The sequence below is a fragment of the Macaca nemestrina genome, chromosome 6, assembly GCF_043159975.1.
Source record: "Macaca nemestrina isolate mMacNem1 chromosome 6, mMacNem.hap1, whole genome shotgun sequence".
Lineage (NCBI taxonomy): Eukaryota > Metazoa > Chordata > Mammalia > Primates > Cercopithecidae > Macaca > Macaca nemestrina.
The window spans coordinates 41,609,789-41,627,164 of NC_092130.1; the positions used below are offsets into that span (position 1 = coordinate 41,609,789).

The following is a 17,376-nucleotide window of genomic DNA, read 5'->3' on the forward strand; positions in this document are numbered from 1 at the left end:
AGTATATAATGAACTTTTAATATATAAAATATACAATGTAAATATATACACATGTTTAATATATACAATGTATAATGAACTTTTACAATCGGGAAAAAATTAAGCTACTCTAATTTTGAAGAGAAGAAAGTGCAGTCACAACATAATGCAGTAACAAGTTCTTCAGAGTCCTTCAAAAGCTCTGGCTAAACTAGAGAGATTCCAGGAAGGCATTTGCAAAACTGACAAAGGATTAGCATCTAAATTGAGTGCCTCACTTCACTACAATAACAATATATCTTTTCAAAAGATCTTTGAAAATGAACATTAGCTGCATACCATTCATACATTTCACATCAAACTTACCCAAATTGAATTAAAATTTTATACTTGATATATTAACATAATCACATTCCTCAAATATATGTCCAGTTCAACCAAAGTATGTCCAGTTATTGCATTCTTCTTTTGGATCCTACAACCACCATGCCCAATGTTTTCAGGCAAGAACAAAGATAAAATATATCTTTAAGGAACATTATCCTTACAAGGTCCTAAATTGAACCAATTTTCTTCTGTCTAAAATTACAGTTTTAAGTACTAAAAGAATACAAGCTACAACAGCTACTATGCATGGACTACTATGCCATTCTGGACATTCAATGAAGTTGATCCTAACCTCTTATCCACTCACTTTAGCTGGCTGGTTACTTATTGGTTAGAACTATCCAACAGAGATACAATGCAAGCCAGAAATAAACCACCCACATAATTTTTATAACATAGATGTAAGTTATAGATACATATATAATCAATGTAAATATGATTTTTTTAGTAGCCATAAGTGAAAAGAAACAGGTAAAAATAAAGTTTAATAGCAGATTTTATTTAACCCAATATATCTAAAATAATATCAATCAGATAATTTACATTCTTTTTTCTTTTTTTTTTTGAGACGGAGTCTCACGCTGTTGCCCAGGCTGGAGTGCAGTGGCGCGATCTCGGCTCACTGCAAGCTCCGCCTCCTGGGTTCACGCCATTCTCCTGCCTCAGCCTCCTGAGTAGCTGGGACTACAGGCGCCCGCCACCGCGCCCGGCTAATTTTTTGTATTTTTAGTAGAGACGGGGTTTCACTGTGGTCTCGATCTCCTGACCTTGTGATCCGCCCGCCTCGGCCTCCCAAAGTGCTGGGATTACAGGCTTGAGCCACCGCGCCCGGCCTTCATTCTTTTTTCTATACTAACTCTGAAATCTGGTGCGTACTTAACAGCAAACTTCAATTTAGACTTACCACATTTCAAGTGCTCAATAGCCACATATGGCGAGTGGCTACCACACTGAATAGCGGAGGGCTAGAACTACTTATGCCCATGGCATGTGTTTGTTCTTACCAATTATAAGCCCTAACACCAGTCAGTCAAACATGACCATGACCTGCTGGGCAAGACTGCACTGGTCAAAACCAAATGGAGTTCATTTCAAAGACTGAGGGGTCCTTTATGTTTCAGACGTTGTGTTAAGTATTTTCAGATTTGAGGCCGGGCGCGGTGGCTCAAGCCTGTAATCCCAGCACTTTGGGAGGCCGAGGCGGGCGGATCACAAGGTCAGGAGATCGAGACCACAGTGAAACCCCGTCTCTACTAAAAATACAAAAAATTAGCCGGGCGCGGTGGCGGGCGCCTGTAGTCCTAGCTACTCAGGAGGCTGAGGCAGGAGAATGGCCTGAACCCAGGAGGCGGAGCTTGCAGTGAGCCGAGATCGCGCCACTGCACTCCAGCCTGGGCAACAGCGTGAGACTCCGTCTCAAAAAAAAAAAAGTATTTTCAGATTTGGAGGTTTTGGGGAAGGGGTAGGTTTTGCTTATTTGTTTATTGAGGAGTCAGGGTTGAAGGGGGGTATGGCAACAGAGACAAGTTTGTTTCCAATAAATTCTACTATTGGAAAAATACACGCCTTAAAAAAGCGAGAAAGGAACATATTAACAGTCAGCATATCCCTCAGCAGAATGAAAGGCATGAAATAAAGAAGTCAGCTGTATAAAGCATAGGGCCCTTCAGAAGGCTTTTTCAGTAGCACTGAAATAATTCAGAGAACATTAAAACACACAACTGAGCAACCAAGTCAGCTATGTATTTGAAAAACAGAAATTTTAACCCATTAACCAGACAGCAGACTTTTTTAACCCATTAACTTAATAGTATGAAACCTAGTTCTACGGATATTTCATGTTTACAGGCAGAAAACACTGAGAGAGTTAAAACTGTTATTTCATGCTCTGCATAGAAGAAGAAAAAAACAGAAAATATATATCCCTAAATGCTAATAAGTAGTGGTGGTTCAGTAGTTTAATGCACATGCCTGACTTTCAATCATGAAAAAAATAAAATGGTAATAACTTTTTCAAATTTAATTACATTTCATTTTAATTTCAATCCATTCACTTTTAAGCCTTTTAAGATTATGACATCCATCCAAAGCTGTTTTTCTCTCTCACAGGCAAAGCAACTTTAGGCTGACAGAGCCAAAACAAATTAAACTTAACCACAATAACCACATTTCATTTCAAGGAAACCTGGAAGTCATCTCTGAAACTACAAGGATACCCTGAAGGGTCACAAAACCTCCACTGTCATGGGTCTGTGGTATGTCCCTAATGTTAAGAAAGTAGAGGTCAAATGCATTACTTTCATATCAATATTTCCTTACAGCCCATACAGTAAGTTAGCGGTAGAGCCAAGACTACCTACCAACTCTTCATCAAACCACTATGCAAGCAACAACATTAAGGCTGCTAGCCTCCTGACCCTTGGAAACTTTAAAAGGGAATTTGGCCCTCAGCTGATGAATTAAACTCTGCTCTAAGATATCACTTTCACTTAACTGCTTATTTCAGAGTATTTGGTTTAATTTTTTCAACAAATGTCATGTGTATACTGAAAGATCCACAGGAAGTAGAAATAAACCACCACAGCCTCCTCCTTCATCCCCTGTAGAATGTAAGGCCCATAAGGGTAAGGGTCTTTGGTTTTTTCCCCCTACACTATTACATCCTTAGCAGCATGAAAATCCAAAATTATTCATTTTATTCATTCCTCCAAACCAGCATGAGTTCATTAAGCAAGCATTTACTGAGTACCTCTTGCAGCATTATACTAGACCATGAATGAGTATTTTTAAGGAGTTGTCATGTTCCAAAGGCTTAAAACCTAGTTGCAGAATAAAATGGATAAAGGAAATGCAATTAAACAACAATTCAAAGGAGTATACAATAAGGCACAAAACGTCAAGCACCAAAGAAACAATGTAAGGTGATGTAGTTTGAAATGGCCTTCAGCAAAGAGATGAAAAACAAATGTGGGGCCTGAAAGAAGAGTAGATCAGGTTTACACAGGTAGGAAGGGAATTTCCAGAACATAATGAACAATGCCCTACTACTAAAGACAGGAGCTCAGCCTAGCCTGGGCAGGAAGAACAAAGTGGAAAATGGAGAAAGTGAGGAGACACTGAAGTAAGATAATGGCAGTGGGGGCAGAAAGGGACAAATGGAATAAACTACCAGAGCAGTTTTTCCACCTTAGTTGCACACTGGAATCAACTGAGAAGTGTTTTAAAACAACTGACACCTGGATCTTGACCCAGAGATTCCAACTTAATTGGTCTGGGGTACACCTGAAACATCAGGATTTTTAAGTTGCCCAAGGACTGTAATGTGCATCCAAAGAATCACTGTCTCAGAGAAAAAGCCAGTGGAACCTGGTAACAAGCAACACAAAATTAAGAAAGAAGACGCTTTAAGAATGTGTGTCTAGGCCGGGCGCGGTGGCTCAAGCCTGTAATCCCAGCACTTTGGGAGGCCGAGACGGGCGGATCATGGGGTCAGGAGATCGAGACCATCCTGGCTAACACGGTGAAACCCCGTCTCTACTAAAAATACAAAAAAAAAAAAACTAGCCGGGCCTGTGGTGGGCACCTGTAGTCCCAGCTACTCAGGAGGCTGAGGCAGGAGAATGGCGTGAACCCAGGAGGCGGAGCTCGCAGTGAGCTGAGATCGCGCCACTGCACTCCAGCCTGGGCGACAGAGCAAAACTCCGTCTCAAAAAAAAAAAAAAAAAAAAAAAAAGAATGTGTCTATAAAATTACTAACAACATGACAGAATCCAAGAAATAGAAAAAGTGAGTATTATGTGAGCCTTTCTGGACTTTACAACAATGTTTACAAAGTTTCAGGTAGTAAACAAGTTTTAATTAACGTAGGTTATTTCAATTATCCACATAACATAATTTGTCTAATATTTTTCAACAGAAATAAAATGAACCATTTTTTTAAAATCAAGGTAGAAGTCAACCAAAAGATTACAAAATAAATCTTCTAGAAAGCCTCCTGGATTTCCCAGATAGAAATAACCTCAACCTCCTTGCAATTTCCACAGCATTTTGGCTGTACCTATGATGACACTCCTATTAAACCCCACATAGAAACTTTGTTCCAGAAGGGAGGGATCAGAGCCTCATTCCTCCTCTTACATTGTGCCCAACACACTGCTTTGCATGTGACACATACTCAGAATGAACTGAGTGACAGGCAGACATTGCTGGTTATATTCTGAAACTCACTAGAGGGTCTAAGTTTTTGAATGCTTCATAAGTAAGCAAAAATCTATCCCCAGGTGCTTCTGCTTCTTCCAGACCCTTTTATCATTCTAAGCTTTCTTCAAGTGTGCTCCACTGCCCTCCCCGTTTATCCTCACTCCAATACTTTTTGACAGCACCAAGCCTGTTCACTGTTACACGAATCAATAAAAGGAAACTAAAGATTTTTACCTTTAGGAGAAACATACCCAGAGACCATCTCCTAAAATACATTTCTAAATCTCAAGATTTCTTTCTTTTGTGTTTTTTTGTTTTTGAGATGGAGTCTTGCTCTGTTGCTCAGACTGGAGTGCAGCGGCGCGATCTCGGCTCACTGCAAGCTTCGCCTCCCAGGTTCACGCCATTCTCCTGCCTCAGCCTCCAGAGCAGCTGGGACTACAGGCACCCATCACCATGCCTGGCTAATTTTTTGTATTTTTAGTGGAGACAGGGTTTCACCGTGTTAGCCAGGATGGTCTCGATCTCCTGACCTCGTGATCCACCCGCCTCGGCCTCCCAAAGTGCCGGAATTACAGGTAATTTTTCTGTATTTTTAGTAGAGACGGGGTTTCACCATGTTAGCCAGGATGGTCTCGATCTCCTGACCTTGTGATCCGCCTGCCTTGGCTTCCCAAAGTGCTGGGATTACAGGCGTGAGCCGCCCTGCCCGGCCAAGATTCATTTCAAGATCCCTACCATAATACTCAAATTTCAGCCTCACATCACACATTGTTCCAGTTTTCATTTAAGAATGTTATTGCGGCCTCCAAGTCTTCAGTATAAATTAGTGCTTCCCAGCTTTTATTACATTGATGGCATGAATAGAGAGCACTGTTTGTATGGCACTCTAGGTTTCAAAACCTCAAGGTTACTCATGACCAGGGGTGATTGGCCCAAGAATGTGACCAACCTCAAGACTCAAGGGATAGCTTATAGACTGATTAGAAGGCTCTAGAATGGAGCAGTCGGAACAGATTTATCACATACTCCTTCCCACCAAAGTCTGTTTTTGAAGTGATTTTCTAATCATAACTACATCAGACACTTTTACACCATTTCCAGCACTACACATGATAGCAGATGACTGATCCACTTACCATGGGTTTTTGTTCCCTTGTTTAAGACTGCAACACTGTGAGCCATTCTGCAATATATCCATTTTTTAAAATATTTTCTAATGTTCAATCTTAGCTATGGATTCTTAAATGTGTCCCACATTTTCACTGTGACTTAAAAACCACTTTTTCCATTTGACTTAACAAAACATCTAATCTCATTTTTCTGAAGTAGACTGCCTATAATCAAAATATGGCTTTTTTTTTTTTTTTTGAGAAACTCTCGCTCTGTCACCCAGCCTGGAGCACAGTGGCGCGACTGTGGTTCACTGCAGCCACAACCTCCCAGGCGTAAGCGATTCTCCTGCCTCAGCCTCCCGAGTAGCTGGGACCAGGTATGTGCCACCATGCCCAGTTAACTTTTGTATTTTTTTGTAGAGATGGGATTTCACCATGTTGCCCAAAATGGTCTCAAACTCTTGGGCCCACGCAATCCACCCACCTCAGCCTCCCAAAGCACTGGGACTACAGGCTTGAACCACCATGCCCAGGGGCAATGGCTTTAAAAAATTCAGTATGCATCACTAATTTCACAATATGGTAGAAACAACATAAACAGAGGAAGGCATTCATCTTCACCCTAGGAATTCCACCATGACTTACCATCACCCATTAACTTTTACAGGCCTATAAGTGAACAGACAAGGTGATGGCAAATGAACAAATAGAAAGGACCAAGATTTTTTTTTAAGTGTTAAACAGGCAAAAAACACTAGTGATGACAACTACTTTGTATTGTCCTTCTTCCCCTTAAAAGTATTTCATATAATTTTTCGTTAATTTATTGCTAATTAGCAACAGTAAGATATTGAGTCCAAGGTCTAAATGACAAGAACCCTAAGCTAGCATTAAATAACCAGAATAGAAGTATAAGGGAAGGAAAAAAAGAAAGACATACAGCAAGAGAGAAAAATGGACAAATGCAGAATTTTCTATGGCCTTTAAAAAAAAGAGTCAGGTATCAAATTTCATAGCCTGGGTTTTTACGCACAAACCTTAAAAATTCAAAAACACTATCCAGAGTTTGCTTCATGTAACTCTTCTTGGCAATTATCTACTCTTATGACATTCAATACGGTTCATGAAAAAACTTTCATAAACTATAAATACTGAAGAGGCAGGTTTTCAACATTCCCTTTTGCCCAAAATTAGACAGCCACCTCCTTGGGATAATGAAAGTTTAGTGGTATAGAAGGTCATTATTCTTTGGAGAGGCATGCTAAAATACTAGAGGTGAAGCATCACAATGTCTACAACTTTCTTCCAAAGGTTTCGGGGGAAAAAAGGATGTTTGTGTATATACACATATATACACATACATTTATATACACACACCCCTACACATGTATCTACATGTTAACTGATGAATACAGATAAATTTCCTAGGTATTCACCGTATGATTTTTGTAAGTTTAAAATTTCTCAATAAGCTGGAGAGAGGAAAGAACCACTTAGCCATTTATCCATTCCTTAAAAAATCTGACCCACCCCCAAAAATCAAGGAGTCAAAGACATATTTGGTATTTATAGTGAAAACATCTCAGATCCAACATGTTATAGAAAACTCCTCATCCATAAATATCTTACTTTAAAAAAAAGCTGTCAAACTCACATTGCCCATGTACTCCGAAAGCAGGTCCTGCAGGGCCTGGCGGACAGCATTACACTCTGCCACAATTCGCTCACGACGGTCATCACGCGTGCAAGACGAGTCGGCCATCAAGGCAGCCCCACTAATGATGCTTTCCAGGCGCTCCTCCAGGGAAGGCCTAAAGCGCTCCTCGCTGAAGCTCAAGGGGTCCACAATGATTTGTTTCTGCAGAGAAAGTATTACCAAATGTTAGTACTCATCTCTGTTGCCTCCTTTATTCAAGGTGTGAAAAGTGATATTAGTAATATCAAGATTTAACACAAAAATTCCGACATCTGAAAGTTATACTTCTTAACAGATAAGGGGCTGTCCCACAGAAGTTAGCCTACTGTTGATCACTCCTCAAAGAAAGCACTGGAAGTAATGCTATGCAGCCAAACAGGGCATGATAAGGTATGATACCACAAATACAAATATATCACACTCACACAACTTATTCTGAACATCTAAAGGTAAACTTACATAAGACGAGCGATTCAAATCATCAGATGAGAATTACAAGGAAAATAAAAGTTACCTCTTACTTGCAGAATATAAAACTGCCTTGTGATATTTAGAACTGTTGCACCACAAAAAATTTAAAAATAAAAGCAAAACAGGCCAGGTGTGGAGGATCGTTTGAGGCCAGTTCAACACCAGCCTAGGCAACAAGGCAAGACCCTGTCTCTACAAAAAAATAAAGTAAGTTGGGCATGGTGGCACACGCCTATAGTCCCAGCTACTCAGGAGGATCACTTGAACCCAGGAGCTCAAGGCTGCAGTGAGCTATGATTGTGCCACTGCACTCCAGCCTAGGTAACAGAGCAAGACCTTGTCTCTTAAAGTACACGCGCGTGCGCGCACACACACACACACACAACTGATTTCTAACCTTAAAGTTTCAGAAAGAAATGCATTTACAATGAATTTCCATCTCTTTGCCTCATCTTACACATCTAATCAAGTTTTCTAAATAATTCAGTCTCAAATTTATCCTGTTACGTCTAAATTAGAGACTTTCTTTCCTCAAAGACCTCTAGTATTCTGTAAGAGATGATAGCAATCCTCCCAAAAAGCTACGCTGTGAGGAAGAACTGCTCCAACAAGAATAAATCCTTTTTCTGTCTCCCCTTCCTGCCCGACTCCACTTACATCCAGCTTTTCTACTGCTTAGTCAGGTCTGGTCACAAGTAAGCTATAGGTACAAGGTGAAACATCGGCATCCTCAAGACAGCAGCTACTGGCCTCCCTCCAATTCCTCCACTTGATATAATTTATCCTCACACTGATAAATGTCTGTGCAAATATTATGGCTTTAATTTTTTTTTTACAGAGACTATGTCCTTATTGATTTCAACTTAAATGCCAAATTTTTTCTACCAAAACCTTGCCCTTTTCCAATAAGTATGCATTTCTTCCTTCCCTTCCAAAGAACCCTCAATTTTCAAACTGAATATGCAATACCTTCCGTTCATTTATTAACCTACATTTTAGCTGATCATTTTTTGTAAGATTAGGTTATTACAGGATTCCTCTGGTCAAAACTGAATACAAAATGCTTTCTGGCCAATAAAAATGAGAAATGAATGGTACAGAATTTTAAGAGTAACAGAGCCTCAACAGACCTGAGATCATTTAGAACAAACCCTCATTTTACAATGTTTAAATGTCCCTGAGAAGTTAAGCAGTTTCTGGTAGATACTATTCAACTTAGGGCAAAATGTGCTACTACCTTGAAAGATACCTAATACTGCCAAATTTTGATGAGAGGAAAAACAACATTGCTAGTAAATTTTAACATGCACCGTAAGAGTTTGTTATAAAATACTTTAATGTTTAAAGCTCCATGGTAAAAACTGAGTTCTAACACCATGATCTTTAGACTTAACACTGCCTTCTTGCTTTATGAAAAGTCTTAAATCAGCCATGCATATCAACAAGGATCAACTACCTAAGTGAAAGTAAAGTGGCAAAAGAAAGAAAACGTAAAGGCAAGGAAAAACTTAAAAACAAAATGCACTCCATTGTATTTTTTAATTCTATATTTCATAGCATCCCTACTTTATGAAAGGATCCTGGTCACCTGGAACACAATTTCTGTTTTTGTTTTTTGTTTTTTTTTTAATTTGCCCCAACAGTTACTTTTAAAGCCCAAAAAAAAAAAAAAAAAAACCCAACTTATACTGCTGCCATCTACTGGAAGCCATGAGGCATTGTGGGTAGGAATTAAGAACACATAACCCACCAAAAAGTTAACCCTTAGAGTTGTGTACACAGGACAGACCTAGAGCATCATTTATGAAAAGTAATTATGATATTGTGCTAAGAAAGTATTTTAATCCCAAATTTGCTTCCACATGATTAAATTTCTGTTCATTATTCCAATTTAGTCATTGAAAAGAAGTATATCTAGGCAGACAAGAAAGATTAGAATGATGGTACTTTTGCTGCAGTCACTTATGATGTTTCTTTATCTCCCAATAGACCATGAACCTCTAGGGAGCTGACCCTATGTGTACTTTGTTTCTGTATCTACCATAGCTTCACATCTGCCAGAAGGTCAAAATCTTGGTTGAAATGAACCAAACTCATATCCTCAGTAAAGAATGACCTCATAGGAAACGCAAGCTACATAAAAGTATCCAGAAGTTTAATTCAAACTAAAAATAAAAATAAAAATAAATGTTTTAGGCCAAGTTAAAATCAAGTAGACTGATGATTCATAATTTATTTTGACTTAGATTACAGATCTAAGTGGAAATTGAGCTATCATCAGAAGCCTTGATCACTTTTCCCCAGACACCTTTTATCTTTTGGGGGATGGTCAAGAGCTGGAAATTTCCGCCCAAGCATAACTTACATCAAAGTTATTGAGTGCATATGCCAGTTCTCCTCCTCCTCCACCCTGGTGCTGGGAGGCATCGTCTGAGGCAGTGGCCTGGGCTGCATTGGAAATGCCTGTGACCGCCTGCTGCAGCTGCTTGTATATCAGGTCCCTGTTGGCCTTATAGGCTGCGACATCAGGGTGCTGTAGGCATGCCTGGGATGCAGTATAGAGGATCGGAACGTTCTTCTGCAGGATTCCTCTAGCTGCAGCCATCTGATCACGATGGCCAACGTCTTTCAATTCCTACAAGAGTAAATAAAACAAGAAATTGGAGCACTCTTTATATGGGCTCTACTCATATAAAAATTTGTCGGTAAATGCTGAAAAGTTAGAATTTCTACTAATTAGACATATTATTTTCATTAATCTAGTTGAGAGTCAATCACAAACAAGGCAGTATGGCTTAGCAGGTAAGATTCTGAGCTTTGGAATCACACAGACCTAGATCTGAATCCACCCTGCCCCCACCTCTACTTTCTCCTGGCTATTTTATGACCTTATTTTAAACCCTCGGGGTTACGTTTCCCCTTCTGTCAAAGAAAAGCAGTAATAGTACCTTTCTTATCATCGTTTTGAGGATTAAATGGGATAATGTATGTAAAGTACTTAGCACAGAACTAAATAAGGCATTAAATAAAAGACAAAACAAACTAACATCTTGATTACAACTCTATATAGATATATGTACCTATACCAACCAAAAATAGAAAAATCATGAAGAGGTAAATTCAAACAGAGTTAAGACTTATTATGAGGATTATTTTTTATTAAGTTACACCATTTTATTATAAGAGTTTTGTGAAATTTGGGACAGGATGCCACAGGTATATATGAACTACATAACTAGGTGAGGATATGGCAAGGCCATTCTCACAAGCACATAACTCCTTCTCTCCCCCTCACCACACCAAAGACCACTTTAGGACACAGAACCATACTTTTCTTACACAGTACATTGAACAGTTCACAGGTCACTAGGCCATAAAGTTGAGGCATATGTGCTTCATAGCCCCAATCGATGATTATAATACTCTGTACAGAAACAGTCTTAAACTATTTTTTTTTCCATTTCTTCTACCCCATAATTATAATCCGTAGTAAGAAGGATTTGAGGTCCTTGGCATCATTTCCACTAATGATGGCATCTACTTGGTAGGCTGAGTAGATATGCTAAGTGACAAATAAGTGATGCCAAAAATAAGCAAGATGGGAATGGGAAGTGGGTATTTCTGGTATCCTCCTTTCACTCACATTATTCAGAAGGGGAAAAAAAAAGGCTTTAGTAAAAGCGGATCACCACCACAGAAGAAGAATACAGGTGGTAACTCTAAATGATCACCAAATGGTAGCCCAACTCTATTTTACACATTAAAATGTCAACATTAATGTCATCAACTAAATCTTAAAGTATAAATTTAAACATTTTGAGTATTACATGTGTAAACAGTAAGGGAAAATTGACCAAGTTAGAAAGGACAAAGTCAATTACTCAATTAGCCATCTGACTTAGCTATTTAGTGGTTCATCTTTCTAGATGAGTTCCTAATTAGGCATTAGAGACACCAAACTGGCTTCCTTTTTCTGAAACTTCATCTCAGTATATATTTAGGTTTGCATCTTCATTCAAACCTTGTATAATATGACAGCTTACTTTTCCTCCTAGAATTCTTTTCTCGTTTGGAATCTAAATTTGCAAGTAATAGCTCACAGCACTCCAAATGCCCTGTAACACAGTACATTAGGCTAAACATTCAAAAACAGGACCCTGTAGATTTAAAGAATCAGTTATCATTTAAAGACTCAGGCTACAAGGGGCTATGACTAAACATTACACTTAAACAGCTGGTGCACATGTTTTGTGTGGCACTTTCTAAATGTCTTGCCGTCACCACAATCTGAGGGACTCTAAAAGTTTTCTAGGAAGGCATTTGCCTTTAAGCACTTAAATTGTCTACTGTTTTATAAAAATGCTTTGCAATCAGCTGTGGCATTCCTCCTAAGTGTCTATGACCTAGATCAGCATAGCTTCTTATGAAGGTTAGTTACCAAAGAGACTTACGGTCATCTCAAGTTAGTAGGTGCAATAATTACTATTCAACACATGACTTTCCTAAGCCACTGCCTGATATGGTATTACCAACTTCTACTTTTCCAAAGGCTACATTAGGCTAAATATTCAGAAGCAAGACCCTGTGGATTTAGAGAATTGGTAATCATTCCAAGACTTGAGTTATAACAAGGAGCCAGGGTTAACCATTATGCTTAAATAGCTGGTGCATATGTTCTGTGCGCCATTTTCTAAATGTCTTGCCCTCATCACACTGTGACAGACTTCTATTTACAAAGTATGAGGGATATATTTTAATCTATGATGAAAATAATAATGAAATACCATCATTTGTCCTGACTGCTAAAGTGTTCTTTTTTCTCTCTTTAGAACTGCTCTTGACTTAGCACAAAGAAATTAGATTTTGTTACATAAAGAAAACGGACACTATCACAGTACACCACTATTTATTGTAATAAGCATAATGATTAAAAGTATTCTTTTCAACATATATAATGCCAATAAGTAATCCAGATTACTGAGGAAACTGACCTATTAAGCAACATAATAGATTACTTATGAAAATAGAGTCACTTGGTCTACTTTAGCTTTCATAATCCCCAACTTTACCAACCCAGTGATGGTTCAAGCAGACTCAGGAACAGTCAAAGAACTGCTTTCAATGTAATCTGAATGATATCCCATGGATTGACCAAGAAATAGAAATTAACTTCTAAGCAATCTGTAACACTGCCTCTAACCAAGAGCTAAAAATTCAAGTGAAAGTTTCCTCTCATTTCTCTCTTAACAATATAAAATTACAGCCATAGATTTCTCTTGGATACAAATGGCTACACTTAAAAAAAGGGTCCGTGGTCAAACAATCCAACCAGTCCAAATTATTTACAAATAAAACACTGACAATAACATTACTATTCAGTGTCCAACTTTTCAGAAAAAATAATCACAAAAGGCAAGAATTCATAGACTAGGTAATAAATAAGAAGCATTACATTCTCATCAAATACCTCAATAAGCTCTCTGCACACAGATGGAGGGAATGTAAGCATCAAAGCATTATCACATCACTAGCATGTTGGGAAGCCAGAGTCGACAATGTGAGGCAGAGGTGGTCCTTCTCACAGGACCTAGGGTTGATGCCAACCCATCCTTACTTCTGCCGTCACTTTTACACTTACAGTCAAATAACGGCATGGAGCTAATGGAAATTCAACACTTCTAGTCAGCAAATAATATTCCAGCCACACTTAATTAGAAAGTAACTGATTAGCGCCACACTTAGAATCCAATTCCGGTACAGCAAAGTGGTTTAGTCACTCAGTTGTTAAACAAGTATTTATTGAACACCACTATATCCAGGCAATGTGCTAGGCAGTAGTGATTGTAGGAACAATTAAAACACATATCTCTGTCCTCTGCTGCCAAACAACCTGGGTTCAAATCCTGGCTCCACCACTTGTTAGATGAGTGACCTTGCGAGATTATATAACCTCTATTAAAATTAATATGCAACCAGTTATAGTATCTATCTCACATTATTTTGTGAAGACTAAATGAGTTTATGTTTACAAAGGGTTTAAAACAGTGACATCAGATGGCCAACTAGCAGCTCCTAGCATTCATCCCCCTCAAAACAACACCCGAAACGACTAAACAACTACATTTTAATAAAAATAACTGAGAGCACCAGAGCGCATCAGAGGAGTTACAGAAACCCTGGTGACAAACTCAGGCTGGCCACATGGAAAACAGAAGGAAACACCAGGCCTTCACCACCCTATACCCCAACCAGGATCACCTGGGAACCAGGACAAACCTCCCCACTGTGAGGAGGTAAGCAAGAGGATCTCAGCAACCCCCATCAACACCCTGGACACATACAGACCTCACCACTGTCCCTGCAGTTCTCACAGGCACTAAGCCCAGCTGAGGGAGTTGCCTAGAGTTCACACTGCTGTGCTCCCTCCAAGAAGGGGACAACACTGTGACCTGCCTTCTACAGCCCATGCAACTACTGCACTATACCATCTTGGAAATGGAACCATGGCTGGAGTGTTCTCGCTCCTGGTATGAGTAGCCACAGCTTCCCTTCATCCCCAAGGCTAAGTCACCAACAAACTGTCACGACCAATTGGGCAGACATCCCCAAGCTGCAAGCAACTGTTATACCCTTACTCATGGGGCCAAGGAGAGAGGAAGCCACTCCATCTATCCCTCTTCTCTCCCTGTATTAGCCCATTCTTGCACTGCTATAAAGGACTACCTTTACAGGTTTAACTGGCTCATGGTTCTGAAGGCTGTACAGGAAGTATGGCTGGCGGTGGATGGTTCAGGAATCTTACTATCATGGCACAGAGCAAAGAGAAAGGAATCATGTCTTACGTGGCCAGAACAGGAGGAAGAGAGCAAAGGGGGAGATTTTAAACAACCATATCTGTGAGAACTCACTCCCAAGAATAGCAAGGGGGAAATCCCCCTGCACCCCCGCCCCTGCAATCCAATCACTTCCTACCATGCCCCTCCTGCAACAAAGGGGGTTACAATTAGACATGAGATTTGGGTGGGGACATAAATCCAAATAGTATCACTCCCCTTCCAGGGAAAACAGTACCTTCACCGCTCAGAGGAGTCACCCCACACTAGTGCCCAACCTGAAGCAGTGCCCTGCATCCAAGGAAATGGCACCCAGAGCAGTCACGTATCCATATACTTTAGCAGAAGTGCCCTGCATCCCAAGGAATCTGTGCCTGGACTGTCCAGAAAATTCAAGCCCACCAGGCCTGAGCTGAAGCAGCACATTGCCCCCTAGGGAACTGGTGCCCTGAACCAGCTGAGCATCCCAGGGCTGAGCTGACATAATACCCTGCATCCAAGGGAAACAAACTCTGCTCAGTGGCTGAGCAGAGACATTCACCCTACAGGCCAAACAACTCTAGTATTCTGTTTCCCTAAAGTTGGATCCCCTAGAGTGTGAACTGCTGAGACACTCCTCTCCTTGCAGAGTAATCACTGTGCTGTTCCCTCCCCTCCCCAGAGCCCACACAACAGCTGTGCTCTGCCATTCTGGGATATGTGCTGCTGTTGCACCTGGCTTCACAGAGCCTAGGATACTGCCAAGCTCCACCATCCAGGGGCCTAGAGTCACTACTGCATGGTGCCTCAGCCTCTGGGCTCCAACTTGCCACTGAGCCCTATTGGCTCAGGTTCCCAAATTGCAGCTACATATACCCTGCTCCCTAGGCCCAAACCTCCAGAGCATCCCTTCTTCCCAAGTTGCACCAATGCTGTGCCCTGCCCCCTAGGGGAAGAATCATAACCTCAACCTAGGCCCCTGGTCCAAAGCTACTGGGATACCTCAGATTCAAAGATCCTGAATTTATAGGCAACTGACATCCAACTCTGCCAGAGAGAACAAAGCCAGGTACCCAATACATCCCAAGATCAAGGTGCCACAGTAAGTTCACAAAACCCTGAGCCTGGGACCCCAGCCCCACAGCTGCCCCGAGCACCTGTACCTAGAACCCAGTGCCACAGCAGCTGCTTATACATTATGTCATACCTGACACAAACAGTGATCCCCTCAGCTAAGTCTCCCTACTGTGGGAAAAACAAGAAGAGGAAGACCCCAAAAACCCTTGACACCAAGGACATACAAGACTACAACTACCACAAACTTCTACAGCCTAGGCAACTGAGGCACCCAAAGTTACTGCTAACATTGAACACAGGTGAAGAAGCTGCATGAAGACTGTACTACTGCTCCTAATGGACACAGAGTCAACACACACTCCCCAACCAGCATACTAAAATCCAACTGCAAGGGAAAGTCTCTATAAAACCCATTCAAAAGACTGTAGAAGTGATTGTTCCACCATATGCACAGACGTCAAAACAGGGACACAAGAAACATGAAAAAGCAAGTAAATATGACACCAAGAAAGGAATATAGCTCTTTAATACTAGAACCCAATGAAACGGAAGTCAATGTGAGCCCAGGAGTTCGGGACCAGCCTGGACAACGTAACAAAACCCCATCTCTACCCACCCCTCCCCTCCCCCGCCAAAAAAAATAGCTGGGTGTGACATGCCTGTAGCCCCAGCAGTTTGGGAGGCTGAAATGGGAGGATCACTTGAGACTGCCGAGAAAATGCCACTGCACTCTGGCCTGGGCAACAGAGCAAGACCCTGTCTCAAAAAAAAAAAAAAAAGGGAAATCAACAAACTTCCAGAAAAAGAATTTAAAATCTTGGCCCAGATGCAGAGGCTCACACCAGTAATCCCAGTTACTTGGTTGTGGGGGCGGGGGCGTGGGGGTGGGGCTAAGGCACAAGAATCATTTGAACCTGGGAGGCGGAGGTTGCAATGAGCCAAGATCACGCCACTGCACTCCAGCCTATGCGACAGATGACAGCAAAAGTCTGTTTCAAAAAGATAAAATAAAATAATTATCGTAAGGAAACTCAAAAGAGAGACAGATAAAAAATTCACCAAAATCAGGATATAAATGAGAAATTCAACAAAAAGAAAGCATGAAGAAGACCCAACAGAAATCACGCATGATTTCATAATGATGAAAAACAACAAGGAAGAACTCAATAAAAAATACAATAGAAAGTTTCAAAAGATTTCATCAAGAAAAAGAAAATCTTAGAACTTGAATGAAAAAGAGTGACAAAAGCCTGCAAAACTTATGGGATAGCATTAAATCACCCAATATTCCCATCATGCGAATTACAGAAGGAGAAAAGAAAAGGCATAGAAAACCTATTTAATGAAATAGCAACTGGAAACTTCCCAAGTCTAAGGAGAGATATGGACACACAGATCCAAAAAGTCCCCAAAGAGACTGAATTTAAAAAGTAGTTATAGTTACTGGGTAGTTGTACACCCAAGGCACATTATAGTCAAATTGTTAAAAGTCAAAGACAAAGATAAAATTCTAAAGACAGCAAGAGAAAAGCATCGAGTCATATGAAAGGGAATCCCCAATAGAATAACAGCAGATTTCTATGCAGAAACCCTACAGGCCAGGAAAAAGCAGAATGTTATATTCAAATAGACAAAAAGA

The 17,376-nt window shown here is 40.4% G+C and overlaps 1 protein-coding gene across 4 annotated transcripts in view; it reads right to left on the reverse strand.

Annotated features, from left to right (window-relative positions):
• Window positions 1–17,376, reverse strand: part of LOC105467073 (catenin alpha 1) — a 178,127-nt gene that overhangs the window by 101,319 nt on the left and 59,432 nt on the right. For all 4 annotated transcript variants that reach the window (XR_011624652.1, XM_071098350.1, XM_011716416.3 and 1 more), the window contains exons 6-7: window positions 10,214–10,483; window positions 7,336–7,539 (exon numbers count right to left, since the gene is read on the reverse strand). Coding sequence is in view for 3 of the 4 variants with exons in the window: in XM_071098350.1 (XP_070954451.1) it covers window positions 7,336–7,539; window positions 10,214–10,483 (474 nt within the window). In the remaining variant the exon portion in view is untranslated. The remainder of the gene's footprint in view (window positions 1–7,335; window positions 7,540–10,213; window positions 10,484–17,376) is intronic.